The following is an 11,615-nucleotide window of genomic DNA, read 5'->3' as shown; positions in this document are numbered from 1 at the left end:
AATTAAGTGAACAGATACTTGAGAAAACATACAGTAAAACTTACAGCTTGGTTGTGCTGAATACTAAATATTAAAAGAAACGATTCCAGAAACGTAGGAGAGCATACAGTCTCCTATGACCGAGTAATTAGATACCAAAGCGAAGCGAGGGAGTTTATTAAATCAATATGTAAGCAAGAGGCCGGAAGCTGATTCCGGCCCAGATTCACTTAAATCGAATGAAATACTCTCAACCAATTGTAGCCTTAGTATGTAAGCGGATTTACATAACGAAATACATATATATATATATATATCGGGTTAATCGAATGAACGATTCATAATTAGCACCTAGCATGCGGTTCGATCCTCTCGTGTAATTTGTAGACTTAGCCATTGCAAACCAAAAAAAAGAAAAAAACCAAAAAACAAATCTAAAAAATATTCATTTTTTTTCTTAATTACGTAGGATGTAATGTGAAGTGAGAATAATTTTTGTGACCTTTTTTTGAGCATGTGACAAAAGGAAATCATCAGAATAATAATTTTTTTTAGCATCAAAGTAGATTGTCAAAGTATTTTTTTCTGATTGTTTTTTTTTTTCTTTACTCATAAGCAGCCAAGCTAATTTTGTTAAACGAGAGCAAAAATATAAAGAGTAAAGAGAAAAGTCTAAGTAAATCAAGATAATTTTTTTGGTATTTTTAATAACTAATATTGTAGAACATGAGAAACCTCACGGAAAACCTAATCGCAAATACATTTTAAATGTTGTTCAATAAATAACGGAAATATACATTATACATTTTTTTATATCAAAGTAATTGTGTCTAGACGGTAAACAAAAATCTTTTTTATAAGAACAAAAACCAAAGTGTAAAACCAAAATACCAAAACAGAAAATACGCATACAATTTTTTTTCCTAGTGTAAGAGAAAGCGTTTTTTATATAAACATATACATAAAAAGAGTTAAGAAAAAAACCAAATGACTTGAAAGAAACCTCAAGAAAGATCAGTGCTTATATAGAAAATATTTTCTCCAGGTAGAGAAGTTTATTCGAAAAGTTTAGACGATGGATTATTATATAGAAATGTCGCTTTATCCTGTGAAACTTTTTGGTATTATTTCGTGGTTTCAATTTCTCGATCATCTCTGCTATAGACCTCCCCAAGTCCCCCTCTTCTAGCGCTCATCTTTCATCTAAAAAAAAAAACACCGAAAATTATATACAATTCAGTAAATTCAAATATAGAGATTAATATATATATATATATATACGAGAATATAAACTAAAAGGAGCGGAATATATAGATTCTACAGAAGCGTATTTTTTTTTGCATAGTAAGGTTAACACTCGATCGGACGGGAAAAGATTGATTGTATGTGAAACGTGAACTGCCTATGAAAGATTTTCTAAAAAACCGAACACCAATAAAACCAAAAAAACCAAAAGACGACCGTAGTACAGATTTAAAACAATATTTAAAACGAAAATTAAAAAACAATATGAAAACCAGAGATCAAGTAAGAATACTAACGACATGCCTACAGATAAACGATAAATGCATTACCTAAAAGCAATATACATTCATAAATACATTACAAATATATATATATATATATACATATAGAACAAATTTAGTGGAACCAATAAAAAAATAGCAGTTTAAATAGAAAGCAACAATGAACAAAAAAACAAAGGGAATATACTCGAAAAGATGCAAAACCAATTATAACTATTAAGCCCCAAAGGAGAAATTTTTTTTTGAAATAATAACTAAACACTTAATAATATGTATAACGTAATGGTATAGTAAAAACCCGCATAAACGACACACACATAAACATAAAACAGGACAGAGACTCGTAAAATGTTCGTAGTCCGTAAACTACACGCTAACAACAAAAAAATACTAAGAACAAAATTGAATTTTAATTCGTTTATACAAAAACACATATATACATGAATATATTCTAAACAACAAACAAAAAATAGCAGATAATTGTTGTACTTAAGATGTCACATTACAAAAAGAACAAATAAACGAAAACATTTAAAATTCAACAAGCGGAAATGAACAGGCTTTTGAATTTAAATTTATTAGAGATGGAACTTCTAACGGTCAGTGGCAAAACCGCCGCTACTCAACACTGATGCGTGGCGCCTTTTTTAAAACTCTTTTTGTTTTGGTTAAATTTATTGAAATAAAAAAGCCGTAATGCTTTTGGTTAGCTTAATTTCAAGTAACGACTTTAGACTTTGTTCGATAATCGTCAAAACAAAAATAACCTTATCATTTACGCACTTGAACTGATTTTAAGTTGATGTAATAATAACTTTGAAGTTTTCGAGTCGAGGATGTCTCACCTGTCGTTATTATATCACCCGTTTATCACAGAGGTCATTCACTGGAGTGCCCTCAAATCAGTGTAATTTCTGCATTTCCCGAAATTACAAGTGTACACTGAAATGAGAGTATATTCCCTATATATAATCTCGTTCATTGATATCATATCGAGTGGTAAACAAAGCGCTCGACTGACACTCCCCTTGGATTGGCAGTTTTTGTTGTTTTCCGATCGCCGCTAACTGATATTGATTCTGTGACACGTTTTCCCGGGCTCTGTCAATTAGTGTTCCGTAATTACGTCAGAGCACGCAATTCTTGGCGATAAGAACGCCAATGTTTAGTGAACATAGCGTCGCTCTCGATCCTTCGACTCGTGATCCGCGAATCGCAAACCATGATCCATGATCCATGATCCATGATCCATGATCCATGTCATCGTGTCACGAACGCAACACCTCAAGAATCGGGTCTATCAGGGAATAATCGTAGTATAAGTAGGCTTACTATCAGCTGGCTCGATAATTTTGGCGCCCAGTCATTGTTTGGATTCCCACTAGGGCCACTTGAAGGTCGAATGGCATATACCTCTATATATATACGACTATACTATATAAATCTTTGATTTCTTGAGGGTTGGGCTCTCCATAGTTATAGGAAAGTGGGCCCGACTCTGGCTGGGATTGAGCACGTGCTTGGGGGCTTATTACGATCATTTAAGTGCTCTCTGACATCAAGTTTTTATGTAACTTTGAACTAATTTTAAGTAACTTAACATTCTACCGTTAAGTTTGTAATCTTGCTTCATTAATTTGATTAGTTTTTCAGTTAAAAAAAACCCGCTATGAATTTCCAGAGAACTTCCTATTATCTATCAATACCGGATTTTTCCGGACAGAACCATTAAAATCTCGTCATTATCTATTACAAATGCTTTATTTTGCAAAAAGCGTAAAATAAATTTAAAAAAATTAATGCTGGGTAATCATCATTATTAATTAAAAAAAAGCTACGATTTCCGTTCTTTGACCTCCAATTTAAATAAAAATTGTTAATGACTTTGTTTTGTGAACATTTTCCTTTTTTTTGGATTTTATTTTTGCAAATAGCAGGTGTATACAAGTGTTTATTACAATATCTTAAATTTAAAGTAGAAGTAGAAAAAAAATATGTTGGATGCAGATTTTCGCCTCAACAATACCCACAGTGGTTCTTTAGTTTTTGGCTCTTGAATTTATAATTTCGCCAAACGTATAGTTTTTATTTAATTTCTTTCCCAAAGGCTGCCAAGGCTAAGTACTTAACACATCACAGATTGAATAAACCGACCCGATCTTTGATCCTTCCTTCCTATTTCTTCAGGAACACCTCGTGCAGCTCCACATCCTTCAGGTTGTTGGCCACAGTCAGTCGGCGGGAGAACTTGCCCGTCTTCCAGCGCTCCTCGAGCTCCTCCAGGGTCCTGCCTCTCGTCTCTGGGACAAAGGTGCCGATGAAGGCCGCCGCCATGAAGGACACGAAGGCGTAGAAGGCGAACAGGTTGGAGGTGCCCAGGGCGGCCTGCATGTTGGGGTAGATCTTGAGCATGACAAAGGCCAGGATCATGCCGAAGAAGACGGCGATGCCGGAGGCACTGCCCCTCGCCCGCTGCGGAAACACCTCGGAGATCATCAGGAAGGGCAGCGTCAACATGCCCATAGTGGAGAATACGATGTGGGCCACGATGCAGGCCACCGGCACCCAATGCCACGCGCCCACCGACTCCGGGAACCATCCTCCGCATGCCAGGAGCAACATGCAGATTCCCATTCCCGAGGCGGAGAAGATTCCCGCCGGCTTTCGGCCCCACTGCTCGAACACCTTGCTCATGAACAGCGTCGTGATGATTCTGGCGATGCCCAGCATCACGGCCACCAGGACGGGATCGATGGTGACGCCAGCCTCCTGGGCGATCTGGACGGCATATACGATGATCACCACCACGCCGCACATTTGCTGGAAGCCGAAGAAGGTGGTCATCATCAGGACGGGCTTGTACACCTCCGGTCGGTGGATCATCTGGCCCAAGGACTCGCTGGCCGCCGTAGTCCTGCTCATGGCAGCCACCTCACGCATATGGGAGAGTTCCGCCTCGAATTCCGGGACAAAGTCGGCCTCTGGAAGGGGAATAGAGGGGGGGGGATTGCAATCAACATTTAATAAATATTTAATTTTCTTTGTAAAGCCAACAATAAAGCGATTAAAGGGCTATCTCCAATAAAAACTATAACACTATCAGATAATAACTTTATCAATATTGTATAATTGATAAAAACGAAGGCCAATCACTGCCACTCTTTGTAATAAAACAATGCAATCAAGTCTATCTCAAAATTGAATAAATAATAAAGAGTTTATAAGACTCACCGTTTTTGGGCAAACCACGGAAGTATCGCAAGGACTTCCTGGCCCGCTCCTCCTTGTTTTTGATGAGCAGCCAGCTGGGCGACTCTGGCATCGGGAAGACGAGCAGAGTGGCCATCAGTTGGTAGCAACAACTGATGCTGAAGATCAGGACTATGTTGTGCCGTATGAAGTATCCCAGGCAGTACATCAACAGGATCCCTCCGGCCAGGCCCAGCGAGGTGCCCAGGATCAGGCGACCTCGTATCTTCGGTAAACTGATCTCCGCCGAATAGACACCCACGGGGGATACGAACATTCCGATCATGATCCCGCCCAGAGCTCGTCCCACCAGCATTTGGGCATAGATGAGATCCCGATTCTGGTGCATGAAGCTGGTGGCGAGCAGGATCCAGCCCAGGAGTCCTATCAGGTTGGTCAGCAGGATGGTGTGTTTGCGGCCGATGCGATCCATGAAGTAGCTGACCATCAGACCTCCCAAAGGACACGCCATATTATTGATGGAGGCTGGAATTATAGGTTGGAGAACGACAAGGTTAGGAATTAAGTTATTTCGATTTAAAGGACTCTGTTTTAGGGCTGGTTTTTTAGTTCAATATGTCATAGAAGGTGCAGGATATCATTTAGTCAAGAAACTCTAGCAAGGACATAGATGACTCTTTCTACAAATAAGTGAGTCTGTAGTTGGTTAGAATCGATTTTTAAGCTGGTCTTTTGGTTATGGTTAGGATGACCAGGACCACATATCATTTACTTAAGAAACTTCACTTTCTTCCTGCTAGGCAGGATATTTTCAAGATCACTTTTCACAGAAAAAAATAGTCTTAACCTTCTAGGTTTTTAGGCGTCGTGTCCCTTTACTTACCAAACCAACTGGACTCGTCCTTGTTGAGCCAAAAGGGCTGAGTTTCGTCGTGCAGCTGGTTGAGAGTAACGGCCGGCATGCTGACCACCATTCCGGAGCCCAGGACACCGCAGTTCCCCAGGAAGACCATGAGCTCCTGGCGGAGAACAGCCGACCGGCTTTCCCCCAGAGGCTTGGGCTTCTTCGGTGACTTTTGTGACTCCTTGGACTTGTCCATGTCCTTGATAACGACTGTGGTGGGCTTGTAGGGCGGCACCAGGTGCTGCTCCTGCGGCTCCGTTTTCTCCGTCATTGCTTTGCTATGTTTGGGATATTTTACTTTTGTGCTCCAATGGGGGGGGGGGGGGGCGTGAGTTTCTTCTTTAGCTGTTCTCGCGCACGCCGCCAATCAATTAATGGCTCACAATTAGCTATAGTGGCTATGTCGTCGACTTGGCCGATTGCTTTTGAGCCAAAAAATGGTGCTGCCTCTGCTGCTGCCTTGGCTGCTGTCTAGTGCTGTTCTGCTTAACAAGTGGAAACTTCCGCGCATTTCAATCAAGGGCTGGGGCTCCAGTATCAATTTCACAAGTGACTCTTGATGACGATTGTGACGACTGCGACTGCGACTACGACTGTCCGACAATCATGTCCGTATGAGTGGCTGGCTCTCCCGGATCTCCAGCGTTACCTAGGGACTGGGACTGGGACTGGATGAAGCCACCACTGGTTCTGTCACTTCTGGTCGGGCTACCCCACGCACGGCTCTTGGCTTTTGGCCTTCAGTTATCAGTCGTGGCTCGAGTGTTGCTCATTTGCCATCGGCGTGCTATTGATTCGGTGGGAAATCGGGAATCGGGAATCGCAAATCGATTATGACAGCCGGCCGACGGTTTTGTGTTTTGGAATTTCTGCTCTGTTCAGTTCCATTTGGTCACCTGTTTTTTGTTGTCCCAGAAACAGCTGATTGCTCCGTCTTACCCTTATAAAAATAATTCTTATTGTAATATTATTATAATTATTTTTTAACCGGTTGGCGCGTCCGTTTGGGTCAGCGCTCCTCGAGCAACTGAAAACCGAAACTGAGAACGATGCTCTTGCTTATTTCTCTGCTCTTTTTAGCCTTATTTTGTTACTCTTTTTTTTTGCCTGTTACTGCTTCGTTGTTGTTGTTGCTTTTGCATTTACTCTGGCCAAGACCATAATTTTGCAAAAATTAATAATTATGGTTATTGGGAGCACGGGGCGTATGAGCGATTTGATTGGTATTCTCGCAATGGCGATTACGTATACGCCACCGACACCGACACCGCCACCGCCATCGTAGTGGGGCGTCCGTCGCATGCGTGCGCTGTCAGTGGGGCGTTTAAACGCAATTAGCCCGTCTAATCGAGCCACCAACACCCCGAAGGTGGCGGGGTCATCCCTCCTTCCAGTTCCCAGCTGATAGTGGAGAAACAGGGGAAAAAATCACGTTATTTAGTTGGGGGTTTTCTATGGAAATAGACAGGAATGAATTGGCATTAAAATATACTTTTTTGTGGGATATAATATACATAGAATATGTAATGTATTCGTTTATTTATTTAATTATAATTTGGTGGAGGCATTTAGTATTTTTCTTGGTGTAACCCGCCACCACCGCCCACCCCTTCAATCGAACGACATTGGCAACGAACTTGACATTGGCCTAGGAACCAGAGAGGATGGACTAGAAAGCGCTATAGAGACTATAGCCTAGGAAAATAGATACAATCTATTTTAACATTATACTGTTTGCATACCCTTATTTTTAGGAATTCCCGCACCAAGATGCGTAAACAAACTAATTTGTTTATTTATGACTTTACTAATCTCCTTATAATTACCCACTCAGGTTCCATTTATTAGACCGATTAACAGGAAAAACTTTTATCTTTGTCTATTCCTGGCTCTAATGTCAGGGGCTAATGAAAATAAAACCAAACACTTGAAAAAACCAAGTGGACTTTGTTATTTTTTGCGAAAGGGTAATCGGCTAAGGTAAACAAGAGTGTTTCGTTAATGAAATTTTCTTTTCGGTGAGAAACCTGCGGCTGCAGTTGGCCAAAAGCCAAAAGCCAGAAGCCAAAACAACGAAACGGGGGTCCGAGTGGGCTTATCATTATTGTACCTATATCCCCCTCTCTATCACCTGCCAATATAGCCGTCTCTTTCGTCACTTGTACTACGGAAGAGGTGCATAAATTATGCGCCACCGCGGCAATATTTTTGCGGAATTTTAATACCGGCGCTTTGTTTTGGCATTTTGGACCCAGGCGACACTACATTTTTATCTACAAAGCACTCGTAGTGGTCGGATCGGATCGGATGGGATCGGATCGAATAGGGAATCGGGAATCGTATAGCTCTGTGCTACTTTAATTAGCGAAATCCGAGCCACAAATTGTGGTTGCTGACTTTATTATTATTGCCTTTTTCAGTTTTTTTTTTTATGTTTTACGACCACAACACTCTGTAATCACGATAATGGCTAATGGCTTTGCTTCAATTCGGTTCAGAATTTTGTTTCCCATTCAAATATTTAAATTGTGATTGCGGGCCAATTTGGCAGATTCTAAATATTTATGGCTTAATATTTAGACAAAATTTGGCATGTTAAACCTAAAAACAGACCTAAAAAACAAAGCCAGACGTAACGATGAGTAATTTATGAACGGCAGATAATTTGAATTATAATTTGATTTTTGTCTGCGGTTTCGGTTTACATTCAATGTGATTTATTTATCACTGATTTCGGCAGGCCTTTGGGCCAAAATCTGGTTTCCGTTTCACGTCCCGTGGAGATCCCCTCCCAATTTATTGGGGGTACTTTCCCCTATCACCCAGCCCAGCGCAATCAATCACAAACCCCCAGCTTGTTCTCTGAAATTGAACAATTTTAAATCAATTAGAGCCGAGTGTCGCACCCACAATCACAAGAAACAACCTTTCGAAGGCTACAATTTTGGATTATATACTCGTATATATATACCTGATCGTGGGTCTATATGTAAATACCTTGTCGAACAGCTGATAAAATAGTAAGAACCAAAACGTGAGATTGTCTGCCCCCAAAAAACCGAAAAAAAAATGAAGAAAAATAAATACAGTCCATATCAGATAGAGCCGTCTGCTCGAATATATTTATTTATTTTTCGTGTATTGTTTTGGAAGGTGTTTTGACCGATAACACCAAGGTGTGAGTAAAATTTCACAAGGAATAATATTGACTAGACATCAATACAAATAATTGCAAGGAAGATACATGCTCCAAAAGACCTTAGAGATATGTAAAATGTTTCCTAAACCCCAAATATTTCAGTATTTATTTTACCTCAGCAGTCTTTCTAATAAAATAAGCTTTAATTTATAAGAACTTATGTGTTAAGGGCAAAAACTTGAGGCATCTTTGGAAGCATCTCTTACCAATTTTCACTGTAAACTGTTCAAAAACTGGTTATCTGAAGTGTCTCGGACGACGTCAGTCTAAAAGGCGCACTGCCGGCGTGGCAACAAGACGTTTTTGTTGAAAACAATCTGCCTCACTTCAAAGTTAAACCATATTTTGTTGTTTTTTAGGAATTTTTGCAGAAAAGACCTTGCTAGTTATCAGGTTTCATGATTTATTTACCCACTAACATTTTTAAATCATTGTGAATTTATTTGAATAAGTTTGTGAATAATAGGTTTGGCTAAAATAAAAATTAATGATAGCAGTATAGAAAATTGACTTATAAATTGTATTTAAAAATAAAACAAGAGAATAAACTTGAAAACGATCTCTTAAAAACAATGTTTCATAAAAGTTTTTATAAACGTAAATAAAAAAACATAAATCGCTAGGAAAAATTAAAATAAACACGCGCATTCCTGAAATAGCTTCTAAATTTATCATATCCATAAAATTTACATAAATAAACACTAAATACAATTAAAATATTCAAATAAAGTTCAAATCAAAATCCAGTTTAATCATTTTAGTATATTATTTGGTATTTTATTTTGCCGGGTATTTATCGATAACTGTCAGCTGGAAAGCTCTCCCATCCCTAAAAACGAGAACCCAAAAGCGGTGGCATTGCTTCTCATTAGTTTCATTTTTCCCTGAAATATTTGGTTATTACTTGGGTTCAATTTCTACGAAATGGTGTTCTATTTCACGAGCAACGTAGTCCAGCCGGCGGCTGTCCTGTACATGGGCCGTGATAAGTACGAGAATGAGGAACTCATCCGCTGGGGCTGGCCGGAGGATGTGTGGTTCCATGTCCATGATCTATCTTCGGCCCACGTTTATCTTCGCCTCCGCAAGGGTCAGACCATTGAAGATATACCCTCCGATGTGTTGGTGGACGCCGCCCAACTCTGTAAGGCCAACAGCATTCAGGGCAACAAGGTAAACAATCTGGAGATTGTGTACACCATGTGGGAGAATCTCAAGAAGACGCCTGGCATGGAGCCCGGCCAGGTGGCCTATCACGACGAGAAGGCTGTGCGCCGCATTCGCCTCGAGAAGCGCGTCAACGAGATTGTGAACCGCTTGAACAAGACCAAGACGGAGGAGGAGCACCCGGACCTCAGGGGGCAGCGCGAGGAACGTGACGCCGCCGAGCGCCAAGACCAGAAGAAAATCCAGCGGGAGCGTCGTGAGCAGGAGAAGGAGGCGGCCAAGCAACGGGCCCTGGAGGCGGAACTGCGTAGCTATGCCTCCCTGCAGAAAACTGAGAATATGCGTACCAACTATGATGCCGGCAACGAATCGGATGACTTCATGTAGTGTTCGGCTAAATGTTCATTGCATTTATCAAACCCTCTCAGCTGTCCTCCCAATTTTTTTTTATTAAATTATGATAAAACATCGTTATTGTAACATGTAGTTTTATGGTTTCTTTTAGTGGAACATATTTGAAGTTATTTTAGTCCATTTCATAATGATTAGCCTTAAAAAATGAGTATCGAAATGATTATTTGTGTAAATAGTGGAAGTGTCTCTGAATCTTTGAATTCTTGGAGCTCGATCCTTAGCACCAAAGGATTAGAATATTATTTTTCAAATTATTTGTATACAAAAATAGAAACCAAGTCTTTATTTTTAAAATATTCGCGGTAATATTAAACTATTCAGGCGATCTGGCAGCCCTAGTACTGTAAAGGCTATGTTAACTCTACTGTTAAGCTTGGTGGCTCTGTTAAGTTATTTTTGAATTTAAGGCGGCATTAGTTTTTCTTGAATTGCCATTCTTTTTTGCCATTTTTCTTGGCAAGCTCAATTGGCCTAAAATCGCTGATTGTCACAAATTCGCAATGGCCGCAATTTTATTACCGTTGGCAACATCTGGCGGCTTTTTTGGGCCATCTTTATGAGTGTTTATGAGCCGTGTTCATTTTTTTTCTCGGTTTTTGGTTTCGGTTCTTTGCTGTTTGCTGAGCGTTTTATGGCTTCAACGGCTTGTTGCCTTCTTTTTGAGTTTCTGGACAATTTGCTGTAGGCCAGGCTTATGAAGGGTCGAATGGGGGGAGTGGGGTAGGAATGGTGGGTGGTGGGTTGAGGTGACAAACTTTGGGTCAGCGCCTCGTCTGTGGCACGCACTCATTATCGCTCGTTTTATTTTCACGCATTGTTCGCCGAACAACAAAGGCGGCAGAACCCCCCTACCCCCCTCTATAAACAACAAAGGGGCTGTTCTTGCCCCCAAAAAATAATGGGAGGCAGTGTGTCTCCTTGATTATGCCATTGGAATCCATCCGACTTGGCTCAATGGCTGCTCGTAAACATTGATGACAGTTGCAGTTGGTCACGCCCCCTCTCAGCCCCTCTCTCCTAGTCCTTGATTGATTCTTGGTCTGCAGATTATTATTTTTTTCGTCTCTTTTGATTTAAAATGACTCTCTGAAGATGTTTTACGAGCCAGTGGGTGGATGGGGTGGAGGTCCTCCCGCTCCTTTCCGGGCAATCGCCTGTCATTAATCAAACTGGCAACAGTATCCTTCCCAGGACGAACAGAACCCTCGTCAACAAA

At 40.5% G+C, this 11,615-nt stretch overlaps 2 protein-coding genes across 2 annotated transcripts; one reads left to right on the top strand and one right to left on the bottom strand.

The window, feature by feature from the left end:
- Positions 1-3,389: 3,389 nt before the first annotated feature.
- On the bottom strand, positions 3,390-7,016 carry LOC6504001 (facilitated trehalose transporter Tret1). The gene is made up of 3 exons (XM_001963949.4): positions 5,599-7,016; positions 4,737-5,240; positions 3,390-4,486 (listed from the first exon to the last, which is right to left on the bottom strand). Exons 1-3 carry the CDS (start codon positions 5,888-5,890, stop codon positions 3,681-3,683), a joined length of 1,602 nt encoding a protein of 533 aa, XP_001963985.1. The 5' UTR covers positions 5,891-7,016; the 3' UTR covers positions 3,390-3,680.
- Positions 7,017-9,615: 2,599 nt separating this feature from the next.
- On the top strand, positions 9,616-10,471 carry LOC6503659 (coiled-coil domain-containing protein 25). Its single transcript, XM_001963948.4, has one exon. It carries the CDS (start codon positions 9,743-9,745, stop codon positions 10,370-10,372), a length of 630 nt encoding a protein of 209 aa, XP_001963984.1. The 5' UTR covers positions 9,616-9,742; the 3' UTR covers positions 10,373-10,471.
- Positions 10,472-11,615: the final 1,144 nt, after the last annotated feature.

Source organism: Drosophila ananassae, chromosome XL (genome assembly GCF_017639315.1).
Source record: "Drosophila ananassae strain 14024-0371.13 chromosome XL, ASM1763931v2, whole genome shotgun sequence".
Lineage (NCBI taxonomy): Eukaryota > Metazoa > Arthropoda > Insecta > Diptera > Drosophilidae > Drosophila > Drosophila ananassae.
This window is presented reverse-complemented; position numbering and strand designations above follow the sequence as displayed.

Bases quoted from the DNA above. Each gene is read 5' to 3' on its own strand.
- LOC6504001 (XM_001963949.4), bottom strand. From the start codon at position 5,890: ATGACGGAGAAAACGGAGCCGCAGGAGCAGCACCTGGTGCCGCCCTAC. The intron at 5,241-5,598 runs GTAAGTAAAGGG...CTATAATTCCAG, and splicing joins GGACGAGTCCAGTTGGTTTG to CCTCCATCAATAATATGGCG. The intron at 4,487-4,736 runs GTGAGTCTTATA...TTCCCCTTCCAG, and splicing joins CCGTGGTTTGCCCAAAAACG to AGGCCGACTTTGTCCCGGAA.
- LOC6503659 (XM_001963948.4), top strand. From the start codon at position 9,743: ATGGTGTTCTATTTCACGAGCAACGTAGTCCAGCCGGCGGCTGTCCTG.